The sequence below is a fragment of the Xiphophorus hellerii genome, chromosome 11 (genome assembly GCF_003331165.1).
Source record: "Xiphophorus hellerii strain 12219 chromosome 11, Xiphophorus_hellerii-4.1, whole genome shotgun sequence".
Taxonomy (NCBI): domain Eukaryota; kingdom Metazoa; phylum Chordata; class Actinopteri; order Cyprinodontiformes; family Poeciliidae; genus Xiphophorus; species Xiphophorus hellerii.
Window position 1 is genome coordinate 13,879,796 of NC_045682.1, and position 25,804 is coordinate 13,905,599.

At 39.1% G+C, this 25,804-nt stretch overlaps 1 protein-coding gene across 5 annotated transcripts in view; it reads left to right on the top strand.

Moving 5' to 3' along the window:
* Window positions 1–25,804, top strand: part of gria3a (glutamate receptor, ionotropic, AMPA 3a) — an 85,285-nt gene that overhangs the window by 16,093 nt on the left and 43,388 nt on the right. For all 5 annotated transcript variants that reach the window (XM_032576012.1, XM_032576010.1, XM_032576011.1 and 2 more), the window contains 2 exons: window positions 502–741; window positions 21,939–22,123. In XM_032576012.1, the coding sequence (XP_032431903.1) occupies window positions 502–741; window positions 21,939–22,123 (425 nt within the window). The remainder of the gene's footprint in view (window positions 1–501; window positions 742–21,938; window positions 22,124–25,804) is intronic.

The window sequence follows — 25,804 nt, forward strand, 5'->3', positions numbered from 1 at the left end:
AAAACAAAATAGCTAATGTCTCTTAAGGCAATCAGTATCTGATGTTTTTATGGCTGCAATTTTTTTTCCAGAGACCCGCAGATGGCCACAGATAGGCCTTGTTATAAATCTTTTATAGCACAGAGATGCTCAGCGCTGGAATATTTGCATGCTCATGTTTCAGGGAATGTGTCCATTAAAAGATGTGACCAGAGCACTGACTTCCCTATTATTTCTAGCTGATTACCCAAGCAGCAGCATTTGCAGGAAGGAGAAGTGAAGGGCAGTGGGCAGCGGAGCATGGCCACAGGGAGCAGACATCCCACATGGCAAACATTTATTCAGATACTCACTACTTTATCCACATGATTAACACTCATCATGACCTCACGTTAAATATTTTCAACTCCCATGCAAACTACTGCAACTTTTACATGAAAACTTTTACTTAAAGGGCTACGTTCTTCCTTTGTGACCTGAATATGCCCCTGTGTTTTGTTTTTTTTGTCTCCGTGTCACCAGTCTGCTCCCAGTTCTCCCGGGGAGTCTACGCCATCTTCGGCTTCTACGACCGCAAGTCCATGAACACGCTGACCTCCTTCTGCGGCGCCCTGCACACTTCCTTCATCACGCCCAGCTTCCCCATCGACGCCGACGTGCAGTTTGTCATCCAGATGAGGCCCAGTTTGAGGGGCGCCATTCTCAGCCTGCTGGACCATTACAAGTGGGAGAGGTTCGTCTATCTTTACGACACCGACAGAGGTGAGCGGGCCCCTTCTGGGAAAACAACAACACCGATGCACTCCGCAAAGCGAGCGAGCTAAAGATCAGGAGCGCAGATGTGCCGCGGCAGAGAAACATCCGGACGGGGGAGAAAGGAGAAAAATCTGTTTCAGACCAAAAGCCAGCTCAAGCAGATGTTTTATTACACACTGTATATGATCGGGCTTTAATATGTAAATCCCTCATTTCAGTCCTCATTCAAAGCAGTCAGATGCATTTTATTCTCTGACAGTAATGATCCCAAATTGCGTCTGTACGTGGGTGAATCCGGCTCTGTGAGGCACTCAATACTTCCTTGCTTCTGGTAAATGAGTCATTCACAGGTGCTGCTGTAGTTTGACTACAGACGTCTGAGTCTATAATTCCAAAAAAAAAAAACCCAGCAGATTATAACTTCGCTCTAATTGGATTAGGTAAAGAAAGTGTGCAAAAACCTCCAACTTTTCTACGTGGTTTAGGGCCTCTGACTTTCTTCGTGTGGGCCCCATCTATGCAGCGGTGAGGGCCGTAAGGGTCGTCATTTGTAGGCGTTAAGAAACAGCAGAGCAGTCTGTTTTCTAACATACTGCAAGCAAGATACATACCAGCTGTAGATGAACACAAACAGCTCTCATCTGTGGATTGTGAACGCCCCAGGATATCAGTATCAGTTCCTTTTTCATTATTAATTTACTTGGATTTATTTAGATAGCAGATATAGAGCATAAAATGATGTACCAATTAAGGAGAAAGCCGCATTTTCTCCTTAATTTGGTCAGACTAGTAATTAATAGTTCAAATTATTTAAAAAATAATGCTGGTGTGACATCTTTCATACAACCAAAGATGCACTGGATGTTCTGGGATAACATTCCCTGATACAGTTTTAACAATGCCTTAATATTTTTGCAGATGTTTTTTTTGTGAAATAATATTAGTATTTGCTCCACACAATTAAATAAATAAGCTGGAAACCCCTATTTTTTTATGGAGAAATGCAAAAAGTAACAGTATTCTCTCTCATAATCTTAAACTCAGATTAACGTTTGGATCACATGGTTTGATGCTTTGTACCCTCAAAGCAAAAACTTCTTCTTTCTTCCGGGGTTTCTGAAACAAAAAAAATGGTGTCATTGTGTTTTGCAGTTCTCATTTGGCGGTTCTTGCAGTAGGGGTTGTTCAGGCACCTATGAAGAAAAGTAAAAATGGTTACTGCTGTTGGAGAAAGAGATTTGTTCCAGCTTGAGCACAATTCTCTCTTTTAGTGGAATATGCCTTAAGTTTTGGTTCAAAACCAATTTTATACAAATAATTTTGCATTAGAGCTCCATAGCACATCAAAGATAGTACTGGAACTGTAAAAGAGTGATTGCGTGCAGTGTTTGGTTTGCATTCAAACTCTGCTTGCCAAAAATACATTTAGCCAGTTGGATGGAGTTTCATTTTTCTTTATGCCCACATCCAATATAGATCTCAGTGATCAAGATGCTCTGCAAGAGAGCAAATTATAGGGAAATGGGGAAATTCAATCAATAACAGCAACACAATATTCAAATTTTCACATTATAGATTCAACTCATGCAGGCCTAGTTTCAATGTGGGATAGTCAAAGCCTCATAAAAAAATAAAATTTGGTATTGGCTAACAAAAACCAATTGTTGGCCAATAAATTAGAAACCAAACGTCTCTAATTTAATACACGCTTCTTTTACAACGAGTCGTCTAATATCATTACAGGTCAATCACAACTTAAAGGTACAGCTACCAACTTCTTTATTACTCCGGATAGCAATCAGCAAACTTCAGGAATTGGTTCTATGTTTCATATCTCTTTTCTTTGGCTATCTCCACTGACTTTGATTAACTTTTCTGATTCTGTTGCAGCTTTAAGAACTTTTAAACAATGTCCATCTGTTTTCTAAAGAAATTAGGACAGAACATGCTGAAAATTCTTTGTAAAAACTTTCTCAGATTAATTTTTTTTTAAACATTCCTTTTTTTTTTGTTTTATAAGCGGAAAATGATTTTCCAACAGAAGGATTTTTCTGTACGCATTTGCTCAGCTGCAAACCTTAAGGTTAAACGTATTGCTTGACTCAAGTCTTCCTTCTGCTGCCCGTTCAGAAAGAGCTCAGCAGCAGTTTTGGTTGCGCTCCAAACTTTGCAAAGTGGCTCCAGCTCTGAACAGATTTAAAAGAGGGAGATTCTGAGCTGTTTTGTCTTTACCTGTGTAGGTGTGTGTTGATCAGTCCAGCGAGAGCTCTTTGATAATGAAAGCCAAACACGTGCTGATCTAGGGAGCTTAAGAAAAGTCAAACTCTTGCAAGCTTTTGACAGTTCAAACACGTACCTGAGATTCTCAGTGACATTCACACCTGCTACAGGTGGAGGTTACTGAAATTGTACAGCGTGTGATGTTATGCGCAACATATTTTAATGTCACCGCTTTCAGAGGAAAAAAGATTTGGAGAACGTTGCTGGCTTCAGCCCGACTTTGAAATCTGACAAAGTTTTCACAACTGTGGATTCCAGCTATTTTTAAACCTTCATCGAGTATTTCTAGGACAACTAAGATCCTTTATAACTTCCTCTGCTTTCTTTCATGCATCTTCAGCACAGATGTCACATCTACTGCAGCAATGAATCAGATTGTCCCACTTGACCACAGAGCAGGCAAATGCATCTTCAGATATGTATTAATACAAAAAAATAGCTTTTTACATCCATATGCCATCTATTTTGCTACACCTGGTAGAGATTAATGATGCTCTTTTTTCACTCCCAATACAGACATCTGAGGTTTCAATTCAGAGCTGACACAGAAAAAATGGTGTTGAATTGATTTAAAATGTCTTTTTTTTTAATCTCCTGAATTGCAAAATTATTTGATAACTTTGCACCAGTGCATCACACTTAAACACACCAATAGCTTCACAAGCTTGGTGAAGCATGAAAAACAACTTTAATTTGTTCAGCCAGTGCATTTAGGAGTATAAGAGCCAATGTAAAATAAATAATAAAGAAACTGAAACTGATGAAAACAATAGGCTGATTACCTTGGTTAAAAATGCAGAAATAAACTGCAACAAACCTTCTTTCAAATGGTGCAGAAAGTTCTATTTGGAATGCTAAATATAATGTAAAATTATGAAATTATATTTATATTTACATGCTTAATTACATTTACAATAATTAAGCATGATGTCACACAGAGCACAGCCATTTTCATCTTCTCACTTCAACACCAGGTTATGTGTTTAACATGACAAATGGTTGGAAATGGAAACCATAGAGCACCATCATAAACCTGAAATATGTCGAGCTTCCAAAAAGGCTCTACATAGTTAATAGTATCATTAACTCTCTAAAATACTAGAACATTTCTTTTAAATCCAGTGGACTCTAATAGTAAACTAAAATAGGTTGTCATTAGATCTTTTTACAAAGTAACCATTCTAAGCGTAAGACCAAATCAACACGGAGACGTTTCACCAGAAACAGCAACAACCTGCTCATATGTTCATCTCAGGCCTCAGACCTAAATCTCATCTTAAAGCTGAAGAAAAGAGTATGGAGGTAAAAGAAAAAATTGCAAAAAGGGGATGGTCAAATACTCCTCTCGCCACTGAATATATTCTGACTTTTATCTTTCAATGCCGATGTGAAATTATATTTCTGCAATATAAGATGATGTTAGTTTAAGTCTTTCTTACAAATCTTTACCAGGGTTGCCAATAAGAGTGGCTGGTACTGTATGCTCAGCTACGTTTGGCCTCATTAAGAAGCTTGTTATCGCTCCCACACGAGCGGAAACCTCGGTCTTATTGATCTGGCCGACGTGTCTGTGGCAGATTGCGGCGCCTGATAATTGGTTGTGTGGCGTGGCAAGACAAAAATATTTACCCAGTTTATTGCCTCTCATTGGTATTATCAACCTCGTCTGAAGTGCCTCCTGATGTGGCCCTTGGATGCTGTCCTGCTTCACTTTGTTGGCCTGTTTCACCTGCTGCTGTGTGGAGGCTGACAGGCCACCATCTGTAACACTTTAGCCGCTTTCGCAGAGGAAGCCCAAGCTGAGGATGTATTAGTTCATGCTGCACAGCTTGTGTTTGTTGAGAGACGGCTTAGTCGTCCCGTGTTGACTCGTCTCGCTCATTGCCATCCATGCTCCGGAGTCGGTGTAGCCATTCCTCATTCAAATGTCACTTTAATCTTCATTATAGGACGAGGACCTTATTTATGGGACAGTGAGGAGTCTCTGAGAGATGCTGATGTGAGTGATGATAGTTGGCTTGGGACAATGACCGAGTAATGTGCCGCAGAAGGATTTAAAATTGGTATGTAAAAGGTCTGTTACCTTAAAATATGCAGAACAAAGCAAGGGCATCTTAAAGTCATCCTGTTGTCAGAAAAATCATGAAAATGTGTCTCTCTATCCCCTTTAGATCTTATAAAATACACTTTCCATGAAACATTTTTCTTTTATTTACCAAACCTTTATCCATATTAATGGATATGGACGATAATAGAGGATTTTTTTTTTCAAAACGTGGCCCAGCATTGGTTTCACATCAGATTTTAAATTCCAAATGGTGTCGACATCAAATATGTTCAGCCTCGCTTTGATGCTGGAGATTGGCCTGCTCCGACAGCTAAAACAGTTTCCACTGACATCTTTGCATTAATTATCAAACCGCAAGAAGTTCTTTCTTCGGGCCGATCTTCACAGGGTTCTCGCTCCGATTCATGCAGCTCGTTTTCAAGGAACCGATTGGCAGATTAACAGAAGTTAAGCAGAAGAAAAAGCTAAAGAGGCAAAAAAAAAAAGTTTGTGGTCATTAAATACATAGGCTTTTGTGCTGCCCTGCAACACTACCTATTTATCCTGATGTTCTGGCTTTGAAATGGCCTCATTAAATAGAATAATGGCTGCCGGCAGAAATGACCTCTTGAACCGAAGAACATCTGGTCAGCACCAGCTGGCCACTCATAGAAGGATCCTGCCAACTCTTTTCTTTTTATTTTTTTTGCAAATTTATTGCAAATTGCTCCCATGCAGCGTTTGATGTTGTCATAAATAATTATTTATATTTCTTAAAAAGGATTTAAAGTTTTTTTCTATAACAAGGCTTCCACAATTCCCACTGACAGTTGTTTGGCTCCAAATGACTTCCGTCTCCGTCGGCTCCAATAGTTTTTCCTTTCCAAAAAAATGCTATCATTACCGTTGGCTATGTTCTGCTCGCTAGCGTCTCCTTAACTGCTAACAGGAGCCATTTGCAGTTGTTCCTAATACGGTTTCAGACTGTTTAGATCTCCCTGATGTGTGATTGTGCCTTACAAAAGTATTTACAACTCAAACATTTTTGTACTTCAAAATGCTTTGCAGTTTGAACTTTGTCCATAATTGCAGAAGAAAGAAAAGGATCGAGAGTTTTCAAGAGTTGAATACAAATGAGTCGATATGAACCAGAACATCTAGATATTGACATTGTTGTCTGTTCTAATTTGCAAAAATAGTTTGAATTTATAGAGATTAGATGGAGAGCATCTGTGATCTTTGATTTTCAAATTTTGTCAAGATTCATAGAAGGATTTTTCTGGGCCATTTTGATGCATGGTTATGTTTTGATCTACCCAGCTCATCTTAGCTCTGTCTGTATGTTTAGGATCATCTTCATGATGAAAAGTGAATAAATACACATTTCTTTTGTAGATTTACCAGGATTGCTCTGTAATTACCTGTATTCAGTTTCCCTTCCACTCTGACCAGCTTCACAGTCCTTGCTGAAGAATGGCTCCCTCACATATGATGCTGTCAATGCCATGTTGGGCTGTAGATAAGGATGTGTGTGTTGCTGTTATTTCCTTCACACATGCAGTTTTGCTTGCGGGCCAAAAAGATCGATTTTGCTCTCGTTTGAGAATATCAGAATCAAAATGAGAGTCATTGTTCTTGGCCATGTTTGCAGACACAAACAGTGACTTTGACTTTGGTTCAACCTTGCTCTCTTCATGATGCTGTTTATTCTTTACCAAACCTCTGAGAACGTGCTAAAATTAAATTACACACAAGTGGACCGTCTACGATATAAATAACTTGCGATGGCACTGGACTTTCCTTAGTGATGTCAGGGTAAAGGGAGCTCCAGGCAACTTTACCACATACTTTTCAGATTTTTTATGATTAATAAAAATGATGTCCTCTTTTCCTTCCATTTCACAATTATGCAATGCAAGATGCTGTTATTTTACAGCTTTTCACACATTTTTACCAGGGTTGCCAATAAATGTGGTTGGTACTCTATGCGAGCATACATGTGATTTACAAGCATGCTCATGTAAATCACATGAACACACCTTCATGTGATTTACACATGAAATCCCAATTAAATATGATAAAATTCAGGGGTGTAGCTTAATAAAAAATAGTACCTGGCTAAGCAGAAGACATCTGAAAACTAGTGAAGATCAAATCTAATGACCACAGTGCACATTTGGGTTGATAGAGATCCATCATACTTTACATAAAGTTATATGTGTAATAATCTAGTTTTTAATGAGTGATGTACATTTATTAGCTTTTGCAGCTGTTGGGAGAGTGTAAAGTAAATGCAGCTACTTAAATAAATGCAGCAGCCTATAAGTAATAAATATTTCTGTTTAGTCAAAAAGAGCAATTTGGCGTACCTCGTCAAAGCACATGCTCATCTAAACTGAATTAAAGCACAGTGCATTAGCAAATGTGCTTGTTAAAGATCCCGTTGTAATGCTCTCCGTCTCCCTCTCTGTTCCTGCTGCTTAATGAACTCTGCATAATGAAAAATAGATCTTTGGCTGCCATCAAAATGAAGCAGCGCCATTTAGCAGCATTAATGGCAGCGCTCCCTGCTATCTCCTGCAGACAAATGGGGACAGTGGGATTGGTGGAGGGCTTGCATTTGATGTGTAATCACACTGCCCCGCTGCTGAATGTCTCTTTGGTTTCGTCTCCGCGAGGAAACATCTGATTAATTGCATATGGCTAAAGCGCTGCACTCAGCAGTTAAGCATACGGGCTGATTAACAAAGGAAAAGGGAGGAAGAGAGATAGCAGATGTACCTCCCCGAGAACGCTGCGCCGTGACCTCACTCCCAGACAGAACGCTAGGCCTCGACATCCTGCGCTCCCCTTTTGTGAAGCCACCACCCTTCTGTTTAACCTCTTTTTCAAAAACTCCGAGACCCTAATATTGGGATTTAGACACCAATTTATCAGCCAGGCTCTACTTGAAGAGAGAGCTGTTATCTGGTTCCGTTCAAGGACTCCTTTAGGCTTCATAGTGAACGTCCAAAGAGAAAAGAGGCGAATATTACAAAAAAAAGGTTTTTTTTGTTGTTGTTCTTTTCCTCTATGCTGCTTTCAAAGGATACGAATGAACTTGAAGTGAGCTTCAAGGCTAAACAGAACAATCAAATTTGTTAGACCTTTACAATTGGGCAGTGTTTTTTTGAAGTCACATCTGAGAAGGTTTTTTTTTACTCCTGCTGAATAAATTTGAGCTTCTCTGCGGGACTAAGCTCGCCTTAAGATTTACTGCAAACAGAGTGTGTTTGGAGAAGCCGCTTGAGAGCTGCATGTTTATCTTTGAGGGTGTGCGCGCGTGTGTGTGTGGCTGACCTCATTGGTGAAAACCTCAAAGAGCTCTGTGCATCCACTGAGAAGGTACAGCTGAGGCGTTGGCTGTCTCCAAGTGTTTCTGCATGATCCGAGCCTCCTCTCTTTACACTGCGCTTGATCCGCTCTGCCAGACACCCAAAATGGCAACGATTGATCCGTGCACATTCGAACATGGAGAGGCTGTGCAGCTTTAAAATAAGCTAACAAACAACATGTAGATCTCCACTGTGCAGCACTGAGCCTATAAAAGCAACCGAATTGTTAAATTATTAATTGAGAAGCTTTTCTGCAGATCAGGAGGTGTATTTCCACCCAATTTTCTGTCTTTTGTGTCTGTTTAGAGAAAAAAAAATCCTCATGTATTTTTATGAACCCTTTTTTTCTGAAATGATTGGTGGATAGCCTTGACAGCGCAGAAATCCTAAGCTGTCTTCTCAGTTTTTTGTTTTTTTTTAAAAAGGTGAGCTGCACCCTTTGCTCTCGGTTTCATCCATAGATTTTCCACTCTATGCATCACCGCGTGTTCCCAAATTTGTTTTGAGGAAAACAGCCACGGCTTAGTCAGTCTTGCAGACTTGAGCAAAAATGGTAATTCACAACCCTAGCAAGACCAAAATAATCCTTAGTGGACAGTTCATGCAAACCTTCACTATTCATTATTTGCGTCACCATTTAGGCATTGTCTGCATTCTGGTATCCCTCTGCTGTCTTGCGAAAGTATTCACGCCCTTTGACATCTGTGTCATGCAGACAGAATTCTAGTTTTATTTTATGTGATCAGTAAACACCTAAGTAGCAATAATTGTGAAGTGGGAGGAACAGGATTTGTGGTTTTCAAAGTTAGTTTATGAATAAAATTCTGAAAAGTGGGCCATGCATATGTATTCACACCCTCTACTTTGATACCCCTAAGGAAAAACCAGTCAACTGCATTCAGAGGCCACCTAAATAGTAAATAGCAAAGAGTCCTCTCCTTGTGTAATTTATTCCTGGTGTAAATCCAGCTGTTCTATATGTATTAGAGAACATTAGTGGACAAACAATAAACAGCAGGCCAGGGAGAAACTATGGAGAAATTGATCCAAACTTTGAATTACTTGCAGAGAGCTGTTATATCTATCATCTGAGTGAGAAGAATATTGCAGACCTACCAAGACATGGCTGTTCACCTGGACTGAGGTTTAGGTTTCCCATTTGTAGTCTGCCAAAAGCAGAAGCCATGTTGAGGAAATATGTGGAGCAAGATCTTCTGAGCAAATGACACCAAAACTAGAATGACCCAATCAAAGGACAGATCTCAGTCCAATTAGGAATTTAACAAGACTTGGAAATACCCAAAAAGACTTTCTGGTGCAATAAAACAAATGTATATCACAGTTTTCTGATCGAGTACTCTATAGATTATTTTTACGATTAATCGAGTATTCGGATCTCTCCTTCTCTGTCTCTCCAGCGCTCCTCCTACCATTCTCTCGGAAACGCAACGACTCCGTTCTGACAGCAGAAAAGCTATCGTACTCCCAACATCACGCCACGCAATTTAACAATACTTATTTGTCCCTCAACACCTGGCAAAAAGATGGGAAATTCAACGTCATGCTGCTAGGACGTTTCAACAACTCACAGGCGGAAGTGAGATCGCTGCCCACCACAAATAATGACCCAGGCGGAACACGGTGCGCTAAATAATAAAACATAATTTTAACGAAGCTTTGAGGCAGATAAATTTTCCTCAAGGAATTTTAATAATGGAGGTACTCGAATCATTTGAGGAATCGTTACAGCCCTACTGAGGAGAAGCAGAAGTTCTGCTAAAACAAAGGAAGTTTACCAGAAATAAACAAAAGAATTAAACTTCTGTTGGGCCAGAGAGACCAAAGATGACATGTAGGGGATGTATGGGAGATGAGCAGCAGTTGTAGCTTTGACGTATTCCTTGTTTATGCAGAAATGGATTTGGACACAAAGATGCAATCAAGCCAACGATGAGTGATTCATAACACTGCATCTTATAACAAGAACAGAAACCCATCCTCTCCCTGTTTTGCTCAGAGTTTGAATGGGGGTGGTAGCGCAAGTCTTATTTCAAGTGAGACAAAGGCTTTTTTTAATTCTCCCCTTAGCTTTGCCTCGGTGTCTCACAGACAATACAAGGACCACATCTCATGGAAAGATAAAGAGAGACAAGGAACAGAAGAGTCAGCAAATCCTTTGTGCCTCTTTTATAAAAAATAAATGCCGAGCACCAATCAGATGTGCTGTCAGGTCCATCAGATGCTATTTAACGCTTCAAATTTCAAACATCCTTTCACCTCTGAACTTTGTGTGGGTTAACAGGAGCTCGGCTGACCAACAGACAGGAGACCCGCTCTAAAAGCCATCGCTCTTTTTATTTTATTTTATTGGGTTTTAAGCTTCATTTTGTGCTGATCAACTTCTGTTGACCTTTTTGAAGGACATTTCTTCAAGATAATGCGAGATAATGGTGTGCAAAGTAGTGACACCGGGGGCCCCAGCAAGTGCGGCACTTGTGATTTTGCTAAAGTCAATAATTTTCTAAAAAATATATATACACTTAAGCTAAAGTTTCCATTTTTCAAACATTATCAGTATAAAATATTTCAGTTTTGCTGGACTCAAATAAATGTAATTCTGTCTTATAGAAATGAATTGCTGACCCAAAATTTTATGAAAACAATTCTGATTAGCTGATTGGTAAATATGCAACACAATCTAATATTTATATATGCAAAATTCAGTCACTTTATTTTTTTAAACATCTTTTGGGTATAGGTGATGCATTTAAAAGATGTACACCAGCATCCACGCATGAATTTTATTGAAAAAAATAATCAAAACAAAGAACAAAACGCACATCATGCCGGCCTGTAACGCAAGCAGAACTTTGACCAGAGTTGTGTTTCTCCAAGCAGCTTATATAATTTTAAACTATTTGGATTTATTCTTTTTTATAATAGGAAAGTGATATTTTGTGACTTGTGAAGGAAACCAGAAGAATATATAAAGTGGATTCTGCCAAATGTTTTTTCTGGAGGTTTTCAGTTTTTGCTAGGTAGAAAATAATCTATCTGATTATTTCAGATGTGAGATTTAGTAGGAGTGGGTGGCGTGGAGGTGACTGAGCTCATCGCAGTTCATCTAATTGGAAGCAAGGAGCTGCTATCTACACTGGACTTCACTTGGAGTGGGTGTTGTCAGACTAATTGTACTCAAAAGTGTCCTTTCGCTGTCATCTGCCAACTTGAATCCATTTTAATTTGTCGCCTCCGTCTGAATGGCCCACTGAAATCCGCCTTCTTTGTTGAACCATGTGATTGGGCTGAGATTGTTTTTCGAGATTTTCCAGAAGTGGGTTCGGTTGTTCTTATCTAAGGTCGCTTTGATGCCACGCTTGGCTCGGAGCGTCCCGCGAAGACGGTGCTGTTGGGATGCCTCCGAGAGGATTGGAAGGAGGTCACCTTCGCCGGTGCAGGGGGAGGATCGACTGAGTCACAGTTGAGGCTGCACACTACGCTCCTCTGTGACTTGTCATGTGATCCGCTGCCCAAGACTGAAGGGAAGGAGGACACAGTCTGGTGCCAGAGCAGCTTCAGTAACACACAGAGGATGCAAATCCTGTGGTTAAAATTCTGGAGGAGGGCAGAAAAAGAAAAGGGGAGTGTAAGAAAATCTGTACTTCCAGATGGAATTCCCTATCCATTTTCTTTAGATATTACATTTATTACATATTTTTATTATTGATATGGAAAAAGGTTTTATAATGAAACAGAACTGATGCAGGACAGATAAATCCCATCGGGAGGCATTTACATAAATTACAACAAAAGAGTTAGCTAATTTCTATTTGAAAAACACATTTTTGTCCCAACACGTCTTGAACGCGTCTTGAAGTGTTGCCTTCATGTTTCTACAGAATGTTTTGTTGTCCCGATTGTTTGTTTTGTGAAATGCACCAGTACATTCTGAAAACCCACACAACATGATGCTGCCACCGCCTTACTTTTACATTGCTTTTGAAGTAGTGACTTCTTAACTGAGTGACCTTTCAGCCTGTGTTCAGTACTCATTTTAATGACCCTGCTGAATGGCTGGACATTTCCACGATTTTTATATTTGCATATGATTTTTTTTTAATATTGTTTTACCCAGCAATGAACTTGGTTTTTTATTGCTCCACAGTCATTTAAAGGCACAGTAATGTAGGTGTATGCAAACTTATGACTCTATGTTAAGAAAAAAATCCGTCCTTCAATATTTTGGCTTTTAACAAACTTTGGTTATGGTATGGAAATACATGCTTTCATCTCCATCCATCCATCCAGGCTGAAAATTAGCCGTCAGCCCAACAGGATGCATTTCATTTTAAGTAAAAATATATATACATTTTTTTTTATTGCACTACTTAAAAGAATTTAGGCCTGGCATCGTAGACTAACTCAAGCAATGTGGGAACCATTAATTAATGATATCCAGTAATTTGCCAATAATAATAAAAATAATAATAATCCAATCTCCAAAGTAATATAAATGATTATGAGCCCTCTCCAATTTTATTTTGCTTACAGTTGGATCTTAAAATGTTCTGCTGTGTAAAGCCAGCAGTCCCGGCTTTAAATAGTACTATATCAGCAGAGTACATACTGATCGCCTTGGCAGAGCTGTGTGGGCTGCAAAGCTCATATATTCCAGAGATTCCCACATAGCAGCCAACTCTGCATTGTGCTACACACCCAAGCAGTTGCTGCTGTCTTCGGGTTTTTGCGGTGAACAAATGACCAAATATAGTCAATTTTATGCATGAAATAAGTTGCAGTTGTTTTCCTAAAGAATTAGAATCCACAAGGAACACATTTGTGAACCGTTTGAGCAATTGATGTAACACAGCAGCCCGCGTTTCTTCTCCGTCTAATTGGTTCTTATGATGCTCGTTTGCACGACATCTGAAATGTGAGGGGTTGTTTTTTTTAACCAATGTTGTTACGTCGTAGGCCTGCTTCGTGTCGCCATTAATCTCTTCAGGAGAAAACTCGGTCCTTTTCCCAGTCTCTTTTGAGTAGCTGTCCATGAAGAATGATTTCAGCCAAAAGCTGATAAAAGAGCAAACTGTCGGTTCGAGTGCTGGTGCAAAATGAGCTTCAGAGGAAGCATATGTCGCGTCGCTGGAGACTTTTCCCTCCCTTTCTGTTTCAGGGAGGGCGTTTTTACAGACTCAATTATTCAACATGGAGGTTCGTCTTACACTGGGACAATGACCTTAAACGTGCAGCCAGAGCAGCAATGGAATGCTGTAAAAAAAACATATTTATCATATGCAACGGCCTAGTTGAAATAATCTGTTCCCCCTACATAGAATAGGTTATTTCAGACAGCTAAAATATTTGGTCCACAGGATTTGTTGTTGATGATGAGAGGAATAAACAGAATTAAAGACTTATTGGTAAATTAATTTGTTCCCCTGTTATAGAGGGGGAACAGATTATTTCAGGCAGCTAAGATATATGGTTCCCCCCTCATAACTTTGTCAAATAAAGAGCAAATGTTTTCAAACTTACATGATTTATTGTTGATGATGAAAGGAATAAACACAGGTAAAGACTTGCAGGTAAATTAATTTGTTTCCATTTTATGGATGGGGGAAAAGATTATTTCAGGCAGCTGAAATATCCATTCTCTCCTCTCCTCCCCGCATAACTTTGGGAAATAAAGAGCAGCTGTTTCCAAATTCTCAAAAATTGTTATGTGTGATAGCATGTAGTATACTAGAAATTTCCTTAATCCAGTAATCTGTCATACTTTACATTAGAACAGGATTTACCAGAAAGTCTATGCTCTCATCTTTTCAGGAAGTCTTAATTTTTGTGCCCTGCCATCAGCCAGCAAACATCCTCTAATATCAGCAATGAGAAATTATAAATACACACTACGTGTTGGAAAACTGTCTGGTGACTGACTTTTATTTCTGTCAGGATTGACAAAAGTTGGAAAAAGACCGGATCTCTTGGCGTTTAAAACAACAACACAAAACAGCGTAAGAAGACCTCCACACAAGACCTCGTTTATTTATTTATTTTACAATTTTGTTATTTTAAAAAGCAGCTATCTTTGTAAAACAATAGCTGCCGATTAAACTGAATGTTACAACCTTGACATGATTATATGAGTTGTTTTTACCGAGAAATCGATCAGAAGCGCCGTGAAAATGGTCAGATCCGCCTGTCTGGCTGCAATGCGCTCCCAACACCGGCTCAGATAAAATCAGTCAATAAAAAGCTTCGCCACATGTAAACATAATCTACTAGTCATCCTTATAATTAAACATAGCAATGCAAGGTCATCTTAGTTTCCTCAAGAGCTTCCTCGCATTGCAGCATTTAATATTAACTCTTTAAGCAAACAGTTCAACAAGCCTGCAGCCTTTGGTCTCCACTTAACAGCAAGAGGGAAGCAACTGGATTCTTAAAATGTTTGACCTACTTTCTTTATTGTTTACTGCAAACTGCTACCTACTCGGGAAGGTTGAGATGAACGGTGCAAATGCAGGTTGTAAAACCTAAAAACAACAACAACAAAAACCCAGAGCTAATAACAGCTAAATGCCCTCCAGACTGGAGCACATCTAAAGACTTGTGGAGCTCGCTGGAATTCATTTCCATCAGCGTCCAGGTAGTTTGGTTGAGTGCTGCAGCGGGAGAGATGTGTGATGCGCTATAATTAGAATTGTTACAGTACGCTCCCAATTTTGAATTTGTGTAATTGTTCGGGTCAGTGCTGAATAATCGAGTCTGTAAAAACGCCCTTTAACGGTCGTCCGGCCTGCTGCCTGCTGTAAAATGCACCATCTGTTTGCAAAGTCAACCACAACTACGAGTCGTTTTGGACAGCAACCAATAAGGCAGTGCAGAGTTTATACTTTCCAAGAGACTAACATATCTTCATTTAGAGGTTTGCATACTTGTGAACTCATAGGTCAGGACGTTTGAGTTCATTTCTTACAAACAACAGCTCAAACAACAGCCTGCACGCACAAACGTCTCAGTCCAAAATCACAGGAGGAAAAGGACGAAAAATAACACTCAAGGGAAACGTGCAAATCCCCCCCTCGCCCCCAAATCCTTTGTAAAGCAGCTGCTAATAAATTTTAAAATGTCATACGTATCCCAGCTTATGACGTTCAGAGCCACACGTCGCAGAACTGGGAGGAGAGCTGACGCTCCGCTTCCCCCCCAAGTATAAACACGACCACATGTTTCTGCAAATGTGAGCCGATAACGTCCAGACTGAGGTCAGCTTCTTGTTAATCATTAGACCTTCTCGCAGAGCTTCCTGACAGCGCAACCGCCACCCTTGTTTGATTGCTTAACCTCTGCGCGTATCAAACACGGAGACGCGGGTCTCTGGCGCCTCCGTGACCCCCCGCACCTCGCGGGGCTGGCGTGGCGGCACGCAGCGAGAGCCACTTGTCTTTAAAGGCCAAATCTGACCTGAACGCTGTCTGCTGAGCACTTCACTGTGAAGGTCACCGGCAGGGGAAGGGAGGGCGGATGTGTCCACTAAGTTTGCTGTGCTCTGAATACTTAGTAGCTCCGTGCCAAACACGTCAACTCGGCAGGTCTGAAACGATTACCAGTAAATGGCCGAACTGGTTAAGGGCAGCAGGTTGTTTCTGTTCCAGGAGCGACGAAGAGAAACGGGCAAAAAATGCGCCGCATATTTATTCTGGATTCTTTGAATACTCAGAGATATATACACGTTTTAAGAGATTTTAGACCTTTTTAACATATTGTTTGCTGCATCTAGAAACTCCCCCTGGAAAGATGTATAGCTTCAGCGGTCAGCTTTGAGGTTTTCTGTTGGGCTCTTTATCTGGTTAAAAATGCCATTTTTTGAGAGATTTTTCTGCTCTGATATAGAGGCTGTGTTGTCTGAGTCATTTCCGTTGGTGCTTCTGCCACTTTTTTTTTTACAAATCTTTTATAATGAGTAACCATGGTAGCAGCGGGATTGTTAGACTGGGAAGCAGGTGATTGAGCTTTAATGCCCAGATCAAGAAGTTACATGATCAAAAAGTAGCTGAAAAAGAGACGTTTCAAAGACGGGAAGCAAATGAAAGCTACAGTGGACAGCTAAAGTATTCATACCCCTTGATGTTTTTCACATATTGTCATGTTAAAACTACAAACTTCCATGTATCTAAGTGGAACTTTTGATATAAAACAACAGTTTAGGAAGTCAAACATAGCTTTTTGTTTCAGCATCTGGTCAGCTTGCTGCAATTAACAGGATCACGGATTCATGAAACGCTGCAAAACAATATTTGATCATCAAGTTGTGCCTTTAGGCAGCACCACACTCGCAACTCTGCCTCAGAATGGCTTGAAATATAAAATAAATGTTTTCAAGTGCCTTAGGAATGCCTTGGACGTACATTTGATTGTGGCATAATCTTAGACGGTTGATTTGAGTTTAAAAACCCTCCAAGGAGGGTGAATGAAAACAGTTCTTCAAAAGAGAGTGGGTGCAAAAAATCCTCCACAGTATTGTAAAAGACTATTTTCCAGTCAGTTTAGTTTTGCATCTTTTTTTATGAAACACTGCTTTAGCATTCAGTCCTAAATATGTTTAACGACATTAATGCAGCTAGCATTAACCTGCCGTGAAATTCATTTTCTTACAGAGATTACCTGTGAACATTGATTTACTAATATTTTCGTAAATTGCCTTTTTCAGCAACTATAATATCTACAATTTCTTGCAGCTTAATTCTTCCTCTAACATACTATGATGCCTCTCATTTTGTATAATCAGTATCTATTCTGGAGCATATTTTTTGTCTTTAACTAGGACATATATTTAACTCAGTAAGATTCTGTTTTATATTTTTTCACCGCCTGACATGTTTTCTGCATCCACATTTCTGATCTATTTCCAATGTTGCGAGTCATGCATGATTCTCTTAGAGTGCTTATAATGTGAGGTCTTTTAATATAAATATGTGTAATATGGCGAATAACACGAGCAGTTAAATGTATTTGTTCCATTTGACATCTAAATAAAGCCGATTTTAGCTGTGCAGTTTGAGGCATACAGACATTTGACAAGGGACACATAATATTAAAAAGCCTCATGCCTGTGGCTCTGTCCCATTTTTCTCTCATACACATTTATTAGCCAAATGCTGGGTTTACAAAGATCTTACCCAGGAAGCAGAAAAGTAAATGCAATTTAAATATATGTAAATAATCTTTAGGAATTAGTTTATTTAGTGCACCCGTAAAAACTAATAACATTTCTTGTTGCGCAGCAGCTTATAAAATAAAAATTTCGCTTTTAATATTAGAAGTGTTGTTTCATGTTCATTAATATACAAAACTAAAAATGTTCAATTATTTTACCTGCCATCAATTAACACAGAGCAGCCTCCGGTGCTATTTTGTTCCTCCAGGATAGATTATTTTTTGCAGAAGCCTTATTGTTTCTTTTTCTTTTTTTTTACAAAATCATCTGTGCCATAATTATTGGCAACTCTGTTGATAGTTTTGACGTCGCCTTTTTGCAGCTTCGTTTTCTAAGACAGTTTATAAGTCTTGTGCATACGGAGACATCTTTGGCTGTTTCTCTCCTTTGTCTGGTTAAATCTTGTGTTCTGATCTCATTTTGTAAGATTGAGGACTGAAACTGCCGTGGAAGAATTTGTTTTATTTGGTGAAGAATTAATATTAAATTGCAAATGTGTTTTCAGCCGGTGGGTTTTGGAGAGAAAAAAATAAACATTTTCGCTGATAAGCAGAAGTGACCACATTTTATTTAAAATCTGGTATTTCAAATAGCCCATGACGTCATCACTCCAACAAGATTTCCAGGGTCTTTGGAAGAGAATCAGGCCCACATCATAACGGCGCCTCCACCATGCCTAACAGAGCATGATCTCTTTTTCCCATCCCAACATGTTCACCTTCTGCTTCATGCCAGCACCACATGTAGAGTTTGAGGTGAAGTTTCCGTTTATTTAGCAAAGTCGTACATTGGTATTCATTTCAATAAAGGAAATGATTTGAAAATGAAAGTACCGTTAGACAGCCATCGCTCAGCATCAGCATCAAAATCAGTGCAAGTTTCTGTACTTGGAAATAAGAACAAACAGGTAAAACATAGCGTATCAAAAGACTAACTTGCATATCTTAACTATCAGTTTCTTTTATGGATGTGTTTATCCATGAGAGTCGGTGATGATCAAGGCACATCTCCATTTGTCAAATTTTGACAAGTACACAGATGACCGAAAATGTACAGAAAAATGTTTCAGAGTATCCTTGAAGTGCCTTTTTTTAGCAACATTTGAAAGAATGAAAGAATCTGCAAACAGATCCTTTTTTTCCCAGCATGCCTCCTAAGTCGTTGCTCGTTGGCAGATAGATCATCTCATGTGCTTGTTATGGACAGTTGCTGACTTCAAGATGCCACTTTTTGCTACAACACACAACTTTCTGCAGGCATCCATTCTCAACATCAACTCACACAGCTCAGTGAACCAAAACATTGATATTGGGCTTCAGCTGGGGGTATTTTTTATTATTTTTGTTTTAGAAAAGGTGACTTCTGACTATATAGTGGTGCTGAAAACGATTGCTGTGTGACATAATGTCAGTTTAATTTTTCTCAAGATTTATTGTGGAGTTTACACACATTAGTTCTACTTGAAGGTATTTGGTTCCCCTATTTGCTTTTATCATTGCTACATTTATTGCATAATTCTTGAGACTTTGACCAGCCTTGTTGGTCACATTTCCACTTTTCCCAATTTGAAGAACAGCTTCATATTTAAACTTCAGAAAGTACAAGCAGTTTTCTGAAGTAAAGTTCCTTTTACTAATAAACACTAGAATAGTAATAAAAAATAAATATTAAAGTATACATTAAAAATAATTTCATTAATTTTTCAAAGGACTAATAGGGCTGCAGTAAGAATAAGGGTGGCAATGGTTTTTAAAACAGTAAGAATATTACTATAATTATAATTCAAGCAATTATTTCTGAACTTGGGATTTTGCTCCACTCAATAAATATCCTTGAATTAAAAGTTGGATTTTTTTTGGAAATTAGCCTCCTGCACTAAAAAATGAAGTTTTTCACATCCTTAAACGAGTGGCCACAAAAATGCTTAAGTTGCTTATAAATAATATATTTCCCAGAAACTTTCATCAAGTGCTTCAAGCAAATGTTGAAGCCTACCACTTAGTTATATAATTTAACTTAAAATATTAAGAAGTAAAAGAAAAGAACTAGTTATGTTTGTTTTCAGCTGATTTATAGACAACCTGTCATGACTGCTGACCATAAATCCCAAAACCTTTAAAAAATTACGACCGTTTAGACTCTCCCCTCATTGTGATGAGACTTTTTAGCATCACAGCTCAGCCCTGTTACTGTCAGCTCAGCTTCTCCCTTTCTTATACCTCACATACTTTCATCACCCGCTGCGGTGAGCTCTGCAGAGTCAACACGCCGTTGAGTTGCATCAATTGTGTCGTCTGAGCTGCAGCCCGTTTTACTGCATAGCTGTCAGTTCATTTCTCAAGTCTTATTGTTGCAGTTCAGGTTGATTCTTGGTTTTGGATTTGTTAGTTTGAACTCGTCCACCAGGCATGAAACAGCCAAGTGTGAGAGGAGACATCTAGTTACCAAACACCAGACCAGAGGACACGCCGTTATTGCCCAGTCAATGGTTTAATTATCCACTCTAATCCTGCTAGTTAGGGTGTAGCACCCACAGCTTTTACTTAATCTTTTTGTGGCACCAGTCTGTGAAACTCTACAGTCTATATTCTCTTTGTTGTTTTAGTTATTTTTAACATTTGTCTTTATTGTGGCTAATTTAATCTCAGTATGAGCTCTTCTGTGAAGGTTTGTTAGAGAACATAGTGAACGAACATCATGGAGACCAAGAAAAAGACAGGGCAGAGAGGTTTAAATGCAGCGTTAGGTTATAAAAAATTATCCAAAGCTTTGGACATCAAAAAGAATAATGTTCAATCCCTCCTCTGGAATTAGAAAATATCTGACACAACCGCGAAACAGCCAAGACCTGGCCGTCCACCTACATTGACAGCCTTGGCAAAGAGAGCATCTATCATGTACGTAGCCAACAGGCCTGATGTAACTCTAGATCCAAAGCTCAGGGATGGAAATCTGTTGCCAAGGCAACTATTAGTTGTGCACTCTACAAACCTGGCGTTTAAGGAAGAGTAGCAGAAGTAGAGAAAATATTAAAGGCGAGGCAAAAATACATGCAGTTTAAAGTTTGCCCTGTAGGACACACAGCAGATGCCAGGTGCTCTGATCACAGAAGAACACAAATGTAGTTTTTGGCCTAAATAGAAAATGCTATTTGTGGGAAGGCTTTTATTCAGCTGGTGGGAGTTTTGATGTTGGTGGAAGAGCGAGTCGGGCTGACCGTGGTGGTTCGAATCCCCGCTATGTCTGACTCAGTTGCACCCGGCTTGCCTGCTGGTGTAATGTACCACCAGTGTGTGAATGTGTGCGTGAATTGGAGAATGACTGAATGTGTACAGGCCATTTACCTTTTCCAACAAAGAGATGCAAAGATTGAGGGAGTGGTTTAGCTTCTAGCATGGCATTGACCCAAAATATACACCCAGAACTACAATGGAGTAGATCAGAGGAACCTCATGTCTTTCAACAGCCCAGTTTAGGCTCAGACCTAAATCTAGTTGAGAAGATTTGGCAAGACTCAACAATGGGTGTTTTCAGATGCTCTCTGTCTGTTCTTATTGAACTTAAGGTGTTTTTCCAAAGAACAATGGGAAAGCAATTCAGGTTACAGGATTTCCCCCAGTGTATTATAAGCCTGGCGGGCCACCAGGCTTTACTTGGGCCCCCATCAGGCTAAGCATTGTTTATTTACTTTAAGTTTTTTAAATGTTAGCATTTTTTAAGACTTTATAGTCAGTATTCAAGCAATAATCTTCGAATAGTACATAATTATCAAGTGATATTTTCAAACTTTCTGTCAACTTTAAACATTTTTAACTCAAAAAGATGACAGGCCACCGGGCTTAGCAAGTTTTCTGGGGGAAACCCTGGATTATATGTGCGAATCTGGTGAAGATGTGCCCCCCAAGAAGACTGTAACTATGGCAAAAAGTCATTTTGTTTTGACTCAGGGGTGCTGAATACAAATACATATGTATGATTTGTTTTATGTTAAAAAAAAAAAGTTCACAGTTAAGCAACTTTGAGTTGGTCTATCACCTAAAATTGCAACAAATATTTAAAGGTTTCTAGTAGTAATGTGACAAATATCTGAGTTTCTTTAAAAACCTAACTGCAAGATCACATTTGTTATGGAAATGTTAAACTTTTGCTAACTGAATCTGTGCCTTTCTTCTTTCTTCATCAATTCTGTTCACTTTTTTATGTTTGTGTGTTTCTCTGTCATCCAAAAAAAAACCCCACACAGTTCAGTAATTTAGCTCTCTCCTCTTTATCCCCCCCAAAGGCTTTGCAATCCTCCAGGCCATAATGGAGTCGGCTGTAGCCAATAACTGGCAGGTGACGGCTCGCTCTGTTGGGAACGTTAACGTCTCAACGTACACACAAATCATCAGGGAGATGGACAACCGACAGGAGAAACGTTTTCTCATCGACTGTGAGGTGGATAGGATCGACTTAATACTCCAGGAGGTACTGAGCCAACACACACTGCTGCTTCGGCCTAGTTCTGCTAAAGAAAAGTAGCACACTGGAAGCAAACCTGTCCTTGAACATCAGAAAATAAATCTTTAAGATCATGATGTTTTTTTTCTTCCTCTCTATCCCAATGTTTCTGCATGTTTTATCTTTTGAAAAAGAGAAAACATGTTTATTCCTCTCGTTCTTCAGACTTCATGGCCTTAAACAAACTCTGTAAAATAGGACAATTTTCCTGGCATTTGGCTCCACACTTTTCCCTCGTTTTTCGTTATTACCCTAAGCTCCTCGAGTGCATCACGATTGCCTCACATCTCAAAATTCTCATTTTGGAAGCGATGTTAAAACAGGCAAACTGGGTGGTTTCAATTAAAGCTTGTTATTCCCTGTTCTCTTTATTGATGTACTCGTATATGTGTGTGCATGGGTGTGTGTGTGTGTGTAGTAAGAGGTCACCTGGGTTTAATTCACATAGAGGAGCTAGATGGCCTGCTCATCCGTGTTTTGTTGGTGATCATCGTCCCTTTTTTCCACAACTTGTCTGCTTGTTGTTGCTTCACTCGAGAATTTTTAATGTTTATTTAATGTAGCCTATTAAATAAGAACCAAGTTAAGAGTTTTCTGACTTTCTTGGATTAGTTCAACGGGGGGAACCGAGAATTTGAGCTTATAATGTTTTACTTTTTAAGATTCATTCAAAAACCTGTAATCTACACGTTTAAATAATTTGAAAACTTGGAAGAAACTTAAATATTTCCAGTAAAAAACGGATTATCATAGAATTTACAAAAAACAGTTCTGGTATCTGATTACAAATCGGGTCCAAACAGAAACATCCTGCTGCCGTTTCTCCAGCTGGTCCCAGAACAGGTCCGGTTGAACTTGGGTTTTCCAGAGTCGGTCCGTTCGCCTCGGTTCCGAGCTACGAGTCCAGAACCCGTAGCTTATAGGGCCTGGTATAATTTTTCATATTTTAGTAGGTAGAAAAAATTGTATGCCAAAATATTTGTCAACATTAAGGCTGAAAATTTTGCCCGTTTGATTTCTTAAATTTGGTCAAGTTCAGTCAGATTGAATGTTAATTTTTCAAGCAGTACCACAGATTTTCCGTTGTAATTAGGTCTGTCCTTTGACTGAGCCTTACGAACACAAAACTATTAGTTGATCTAAAACAGGAGGCGGCAACATTTACAACCCAAAGAGCTATTTTTACACTCGGATCAGTTAAGAAACCTTGCTTAGAGTCCCAAATATTATATGAGGATAAGCAAAAAAGATAAATATCTACTGTAGAAAATTTATTGTCATATTTAAAGAACCACTACTTTTCCTAAGGTTTTACAAAAAGAAGATGGATACATACAAATTGTTTTTTTTATACTGTTTTCTCTTCTTTTGGTTCCATTAGAGCACCAATAAATATTAAAATAAGATGATTCTGCAGGGCAGTATTTTATGTTTCTGTAGCTTTGACTTCAGTGCAGAAGAAAATAAGTTACAAATACAATTCTCCTGCATTTAGCAGCATCTGCAGTGTTTAGGGTGATGTTTTAGTGTTAGTCATTTTGCTACACAAAGAATTTTCTATGTAGGCCAAAAGGTTGACCTATATTCAGAAATTTGGGTCTTCTCTGGCCAAAGGACCTTGTTGCACCGTTGTTTTCTACTTGGTTTACTGCAAACTGCGAACAGGACTTCTTGCCTTTCTTTCAGCAGTAACCTCCTTCTTGTGGAGTAAACGAACTAATAGCTGTTCGTTTAACATATTCACTCACCTGAGTCCACAGCTGCTCCAAAATCACCATAAATGTAAACAAGGTTAGAGATTTTTTCCTCTATTTTCTTCACCTAATATTTCTGTCATAGACATGCAAAGATGAGTTGCTGCTGACCTCCATCTAGTCATTCATAATTTACACGTTGAGATGACGATATTAACTCTTTGTATAGCTGCTTATTTACACTTTTAAATCCAACAACTCGCTACTCGCACCATTATATCATCCTCACCCATGAAGTCGACTTCACTCAATGAAAGTCGGCTCTTGCTGCCCCTCTTGGGATTCTTCCACCTTGGAAAAGTTATTGGAAATTTTCTGAAGCTGAAATCTTCAATGAAGTATTACATTGTGATGACTTTTTATGTTTTCTTTAAAAGAATCTTGTAATTTCCCCACTTCATCCCTGACTACTTCCTGAGCTTGTATCAGAAAAGAAAAACATCCCCGCAACACGTTGCATCTGCCAGCATCTGGAATGCAGAGATGGTAATCAAAATGAGCAGCTTAAATTTTTACACACCTACACACACCCACACACACCCCCCCACACACACACGCCGTTGGGAATTGTTGCCAAATAATTCCATATTTGCTTTATTAAGGCAGGATTTTTCCTCTTCTGTTCAGGATATCCCCAGCTGACTGTTATGTGGCTTTTTTGCTAAAGCGTGACTCTTGTCTGACCACACTGCCAGATTCATAGAGCAGTGCACTGATCGTTGTCCGCCCGTATCATCTACTCACACTTATGGCTTTCTGTCTGACCAAGTCGCTTTACCTTCATCACTCCTCGTCAGTGTTTGTCAGGGGATCTGGGCAGCCAGATCCACAAACACTGATGTAGTTCCCAAACCTATTCCCTTGGTGACTCATAGAGCTTTCTGTTGTTTTACTTCTCTAAATCTCTTGCTTAAAATAAAAGTAATGTCATGTATTTCTGCAGGCCCTTTTCTAAGTCGGATAGCTTGTTTTTTCTTTGGCGTTGAGCACAGTCTGTGGAAACATGGGTGTGTTTTTTCTCACTGTGCCTGTCTTGTAGAGATAGGTGGGTATGGGATAATTACACTAAAGTAAAATTGCTTGAGTTTCATTGTATTTTGACAAAAAAATTAAAACATTCTTCAATTTTTTGCTGTTAAAAACAAGAAACATATAATTTATCCATCCATTATCTAAACGCTTGTCTTTGCGAGGTTGCAAGTTTGCTTATCTCCATCAGTCACATATTAGTTAAAACAGTTGTAAAGTCAAAGTCAGTGACATTTATTGTCACTTAGCTCTATCACTTGCTAAATGTACAATTAGCAGCATAAGTTATGCTTTGTCATGCTGTTTGTTTTAGAGCAGCATAATTATAACAAGCTGATATTAACTCATTGGCACGTTTGATTGTCAGTTTTCGTGTTTTGGTTTTTTTCCCAAGACTTTAAATATTCCCCCAAATTCATGTTTATTGTAAACATTGGATAATTGTAGTTGCCCTCTGTCAGCCAGCTGGTGAGCAGTGCTCAGTAACAGTTGGGGGATGGTTGGCGATGCGTTGCTCTTCGGTTCCCGCGACCAACTGGTGACACCGTCACTTTCTCTGACATCTCAATGAAAAGACTTGAATCCAGGAACAGAAAAAAATATTAGTTCTTGAGTTGTAACATTTTAAAATGTCCTATGTTATTGCTTCAGAAAACAGGTCATGCCTAATTAGCCCTTTTACGAAGTGTCTGATGGAAAGGAAAATAACCAGGGTTGCTATTTGAGTACTTGGACTTAATGTGAATAATTTCACTAAAATGATCTAAGTGCTTTTTTGCATCTTTGCTTATGTGTAGCAGAAAATATGTGTAGTGACCTCCAACACGTCAAATCTGAACTTTCACACACATTTAAGTGCTCTCAC